General features: G+C 35.8%; 1 protein-coding gene and 1 long non-coding RNA gene across 2 annotated transcripts in view; both read left to right on the top strand.

The window, feature by feature from the left end:
* The first annotated feature begins 571 nt into the window (after positions 1-571).
* LOC110440595 (peptidyl-prolyl cis-trans isomerase FKBP1A-like) overlaps positions 572-6,522 on the top strand; it is a 23,737-nt gene continuing 17,786 nt past the window's right edge. Inside the window, exon 1 of the mRNA XM_021483747.1 lies at positions 572-681. Within this exon, the coding sequence (XP_021339422.1) occupies positions 645-681 (37 nt within the window). The 5' untranslated portion in view covers positions 572-644. The remainder of the gene's footprint in view (positions 682-6,522) is intronic.
* On the top strand, positions 5,799-6,522 carry LOC110440603. The gene is made up of 2 exons (XR_002461754.1): positions 5,799-5,854; positions 6,433-6,522. It is a non-coding gene; the product is annotated as an uncharacterized LOC110440603 (long non-coding RNA).

The following is a 6,522-nucleotide window of genomic DNA, read 5'->3' on the forward strand; positions in this document are numbered from 1 at the left end:
TACTCTTTTAACGCGTTACTGTATATCGTTTTTGGCCCGAACCGCCACCCATAATCTAAGTCCGTAGTGATGTATTTATATTGCATGCGTTAATAATAAGATGGCGGAGACGAATTTGCACCACTAGATATAGAAGATTTTAAAGACAGTCGTGTTCTTATTGTATTGTCCAGAGACGTATATACGTCTCTGTATTGTCTAACGAATTCCAAAGACGTAAACTCGATGACAGAAAAGAGGAGCTGCTTGAATAGAGTTTGAATGACAAATGATTTAGCTAATAATTTCCAGTAACCTAATTCCTGTAGGAACTCTATCTAAATCAGAGATTTCTATCGTTATAAATCTCTGAATTAGATAGTTCCTACAGGAATTACCAGTAACATTGTCTGAAAAAAGACAGTGTCACCAGTAAATGGGGAAGTAAATCGTAATAATTAATGTTTTCTACGTGGTGCATTTCATTAAATGAATTGACTGCAAGGACACACACATAGTCCCCCCGAATATCAACTTTTTCAGGTCTTGTGAAAGTCTACAACAGGAAATTACCTAAAAAGGAAATGACGTCACGATTTCCTTCAAGTTACGAATGCCGGGTTGGGTGATTCAGGTAGTTTGCCCCGAAGGAATAACTAGCAATAATGGGAGTAACGAAAAAAACAACAAAAACAGGAGATGGTAAGTTGATGCCCATCGTTTAAGCTATTTTCGTTGTTAATATCTAAAACCTGTAGATATCCAATTAGTAATAAATTATCGATGTTTCAACTGGACACAGCACGCTGTGTCTCCGCATTAGCCATTACCGCCAAACCGGTCTACGACAGCTCGGGCACCTGTCTTCCGGTCCACATGGGAAGTCATAATGAGTCTGATTTAGGCATTGTCTATAAACCAAACTTGAAACGTGTAGTCCCATGTGTTCCTCGAACTATTGATATGAACCCCACGAGATGGAGTAAGCGTGGTTTTACTTATGACTAGCCTAGCAAAAACCTGGACTCCCTACATATTTTTTTCTCCAATTATTTAACTTCTAAACATCCGACTGCCAATACTTTATTAGCTATGCCCAACTAATTTTTTTTAAACCAAAAGTAATTTATTTCTTGTCATTTTCCTAGAGACTACCATAACCTGATTACAAAACAGCAATCAGAACCATGTTATCTTCAAAATTGGATTTTTACGAATTTTTTGAAATCGTGAAATTTCACAATTGTTTTTTAGCATTTTCCTGAAAACAATCAAAAAAGCGTACAAGGTCAATAACATGGTATATATGGGAGAATTTGTTTTCTCTTTTTTACCACAATTTCAGAACCAATCTATTCTATTGTAAAATGAAAGATTTCCATGCTAAATATCACCCCTCACTCCGGAGATGATGCTAAAATGTTACTTCACAAAGAGTTACCTCCCCTTACAAAACACAATGAATGACATTAATAATCTCATTTAATTATATATATTGATGCACCAGTCTCAGTGGTAATTACACATCTTCTTTCTTATCGTTCGCCTTTACACTTGAATACCAGTCTCCTCAACAAATCTGGTGGTCTTCTGTGCTAAGGGCATCCACTGGTCCACATAGCTTTTCTTTGAGTGGTAACGTTAACACTCACTCACTCACTCACTAACTGTTGGTGAATGCCATATCTTATCTCTCATGATCAGTGCCTGATGGATCTTCCATGACTGTAAGAGGTGTGCAGTATCCTGCTCTGCTTCTCCACAAGGACACATTGGAGATGAAACAACTTTCATGACTTTGTATAGATGTTGATTGAGTCTGTTGTGTCCTGTCGGAAGATGGTAGTTTGGTCAGATCTTGTTGGTGGTAACTGTCTTGTTGCTGATGGGTGTTGAACAGAGATTTGATGATAGTCTTCATCTCTGTGTAGCAGACTGGATTTTCTTCCTGTTATTGTTCAGCACCATTCTTTGCTAATTTATCGGCTTGTTCATTACCCCAAACTCCACAGTGAGAAGGAATCCACTGTAGAACTGTTGTCAGACTTTTGATGGTGTATAAAGCTTGTTCAAGTTGAGGTTAAGCTTGTCGTTTGTCAAAGCTTGTAGCACAGAGAGGGCATCAGTCAGGAATACTACTTGAGTTGTGTTATCAATTTTGTTTTTGATGGAGTGTGCAGCATGAATAAGGTCTTCTTCAACTTAGTAGTTTGAACAATGTAGGCCTGTTGGTATTGCTTCTGATTGTTGATCTCAGTTGGGGTACTTAATGTATATACCAGCCCCTCCTTTTATTGTGGCATTTGCTTACCCAGGAGTCTGAAGGGTACTTGTCTTCAAGCATACTCATTGTAATTACACATGATCTGATATGTTTTAGTCAGATAAATCATTAAAATAATATTTAAAAACAAAAAATTGTATTTGTACATGGTGTATGATCTGACAAGTTTTATTTATATAAAAAAAAAAAAATGATATTGAAAAACAAAAGCATGTCATATCAATTAGATATGTTTAATGTAAACTATGTACAGACCAACCATTGTATAGTTTTTGTATGTCAGACAACACTGAAACTCGAAATAAATTTAAATTTAGGTCTATTCAATTTCTAACTGTATCAGCGTATGTAAACTAAGTCAAGACTGAGTGACAGTAACTTAATTTAAAAGTTTAATCATTTAGAAACAAGTAAATAGTACCGAAATTTATACAAATATACATCATTTAATGTTTAAAATATATACAGAAAACAAAGAGAACAGATACCTTTACACGATAGGTAAACAACCGTTAATGCAATATCCTTCTAGCGAGTTTTGTCTGGTACAGGTGGGATTTGTTTACGTTTTCGAGGCGAGGTGTCCGCCATATTGGATTTACCGTTATACTACCCCTTGGGATTTCAACAGCATTTTTCATACCAAGAACGGTTTTGACAGATTGGCATATATATATACTTATTTTAAGGGATAATTACTGAACATTTGTATATAATTTTGATGGATGTACTCGGTTTTATAAGGAAATTGTCGCTTCTGCAATATTTCACAATCTCCGCTCCTTGCGTTTCCGCCATGATATTTGTAATATAGACTGTAGTAAAGTGACGAGGGATATCGAAGATAAAATTCCTACCATGTATCCATTTCTATAACATGGACAAGCACGATAAAATCACCGTTCTTCCGATGGTATAAAAGTGTGACGAAATTTTGGCGCGGCGCGAAAATTCAATTGGAGTTATCTCCCCTTAGCTTGGGCATAGCTAACTTTATTTTTTTCAACATTCCATATTATGAAAAGCAGTATTCAAAACATTATTTGACTGAAAATTTTAAAGCCTATGGTTCACTGACTTTGACAGTAATTTTGTCTCTGACAAATGGTTTTATTTTTGCATCTCATTAATTAATTTTCATTCTTATTGCGTTAATGCCTCATCATTATATTAATTTAAAAACTTGTTAATGAACAAATTTCTTTAATTCAATTATATTGAGTTCATTCTCGAAATAAACTAAAATGTTACAAGGACACTAAACAGGTCCAGTACATTCTGCCGATTAAGCTATATAGCTGTTAAGACCTATAATAGCTCTATTGACCTATCTGATATAGATCTTTTGAGCTATTTTCATGTGATTTTCTTTTTTAAGGAAAACGAAACAAAGTCGCTTTTAAAAGAAGATTTTATCATTAGGTAGATAACAAAAGACATTAAATTTAAGCATTCTTTTAAAAAAAAAACGTCGGGCGCCTCACAGGTGAATATTACAATCCAGTAACCTGTGCTGGAATTTTTGACCAACCAGAAGCACAGATTGTCATTGCCTCTCTGGAGAGAAAATGGCAGACAAGAGTGTAAACAAACCCGGCTTGTCAAGATTTGGAACCGTTTGGAACTGTTTGTGTATTGCGTGAATATTTGAAAGAAAAAGCAATAGACACAGACTTTGTTGACAAGCAGGCGCTCAAACTCTGCAATGTTCGAGTAGGAAAGACGGTGAGAAATATCAACGTAGTTCTCTCTTTAGTATCTGGCATGGTATCAACCGATACCTTTCAAGTGTCGGTTGTAACATGGATATAGTGCATGGCGCTGAATTTACGGAATGCAACAAATTGTTTGATGCTGCAACGAAACAACTCGAGTGTTACCGTTACACAGTACTGTATTTTTACCCTTGAAAGTTTACTTTCAATGCATATTAATTTTGTTAAGTTAAATAAATACTAAATTTGTTTGATTGAGTTTTCTCCCATTTACTCACATTACGCAGTATGGTGTTTTTGATCTTATTTACAGCTCATATAAGGTCATTTTAAATGCACAGAGACACATATTCTGTGCAGGCAGAATTTCATTGCAGGTGCCATAATCATGGCGAAATATGCTAAGTATGGGTTGGTGCTACACATGGTTAAAAGTGTAAAAATGTCATAAAATTAAACAGTTATTGACCTATTTTCAGGTAAATACGAGGATTTAATAACCCTCATATTCACCTGAAAATAGGTCAATAATTGTATATTGTTTTATGAGACTTTCCTTTAATTTAATGAAAATTGAAATCTGAGAAAATATAGCTCAAAACAGCTATAATTTATAGGTGAATATAGCTTAGTCTGCTTAAACTGACCATAATCGCAGGTCAAAAAATTCTGATCGATCGCCTGTTTATGGTCAGCTATCGACTGCTCTTTAAAATGTGGGATTGTCGTTGAAATCTGGCGACAGCGATTGTGAGAGTTTTACATGTTTGTCAGAGAAAATAATCATACATATATTAAAGTTGATTCATTTCTCACTCACTTGACTAGATGTCATGTCCGTACTCAATACAATATGGACGCTACATCGTTTTATTCAATTGAGGTGCTTTCGACTGCTCACATCGATAGCCATTTTGCCTTCAACAATATGGTGCACTAGCCAATCATAATTACTTCCGGTTAATTTGATCAAATGTCAGTGGTTTTTAGTCACCCCTGGGGGAACCCCAGCGGGGACTATTAATTTTGGTTTCAGTCCCAGATTTTGACCTCCACTGTTTCAGCTTTCGTGTGTTTGCTTCTGTCGCTAATTACAAGCTTTTGGATAACTCCGATATCGATTTTAGGAATAGATCTAACATACAACCAAAAGGCGTTCCGAATTTCAAACTAAAGATGTTCTGAATATGAATCAGTCACCTTTAAAATTTGAGGTTCCCGAAGGGGTAGACTGTTATATTATATATTGCTATTGATTGATTGAGATGTTAATGTCTGACCAATGACTATATTGGTAAAATTTCTTTTTAAACCAAATTAAATTTTGGAATAAAAAGTTCAGGTAGAAAAGCTCAATAACGTCTCTTTTTCTTTATCATCTATTCACGCAATGACAAAAGAAAACGACACCTAGCAAAAGGGCAAACTTGATTTGACATGCCGGGTTTGTGTTTGCCGCCGGCACACTACATTAAAAGCATACGCGCAATTTGGCGGACACAAACAACATTTTGTATCGCTTTGCATTTCTCTGCAGTCCGGCGAAACTTCTAATCGAACGGCAGGTGCCGAACATGCGGGATTTAAGGGACATTCGTAATCAGTAGGAAGGTGCCGCCTTCCCGGCGGTAAACGGCACGCCTGAATCAAGTTTACGACATTTATGGAAATTGTTTTATTTTTTTAACTTACATACCATTTTCAGCCGTCACATTATAATTTCAAATGGTGATATGTTATAAATAAATGCGCCATCATTCAAACAAATATTTCATCAACATTCATATCCCGCCTGACAACTTTAGGACACTTTACAACATAACACGTTACGGCAGAACTTGAAATGGAAAACCAGAAGAGTGCAGGGTCATGTAAGGTAAGTAGAACATTGCCATATTCAGAATTTATAATAAAAGCGCTCAACACCGTTTAATGTTATCGTTTCTGCGGTGTGGTGGCAGTGGTGACCTCGAGGTACCGGCAAAACATGGTATTGACATTGTATTCATTTTGAGCAAGATAAAAAGTGTATTAAGCAAAACTGCATATTTATGCATTTTTTTAATCGGTGATTAATTCTTATGTTTTCCGGACGAAGTTCCGGTAATTTTTGTGTCAATTTACAGACAATGGCCAAACGTCTAAAATATCTTTGTGTTGTGTCCAGCAGGTCACATAGTAACGAGATAAAGCTTGATAAAATGGCTGCACGGAAATACATAACGGGCGGAAACCAATGACTAGACGATATTGACAGTTTTACAAACAAATAATTTTTACTGAGAAGTATCAACTGATAATATGGAGTTAAATAACCACGAAAACAATACCAGTACAAACTAGTGATAGGGATTGGAAATTCCTTAATTATCAGCCTTTAGTTTTGGTGAAAATGATTAGCCCCAATATGCATGTTCAGTTCTCTTATATCATTCTTTTTTTGCATTTTAACAGATGAACTATCTTATCCTGGCACTTTGGCATGTTTGAATGTGGAAGGCCTTGAAATTGGGATGAAGAAGGCCAGGGAATGTCACAGAAATT

Source organism: Mizuhopecten yessoensis, unplaced genomic scaffold, assembly GCF_002113885.1.
Source record: "Mizuhopecten yessoensis strain PY_sf001 unplaced genomic scaffold, ASM211388v2 scaffold1775, whole genome shotgun sequence".
In the NCBI taxonomy this organism is placed as follows: Eukaryota; Metazoa; Mollusca; class Bivalvia; order Pectinida; family Pectinidae; genus Mizuhopecten; species Mizuhopecten yessoensis.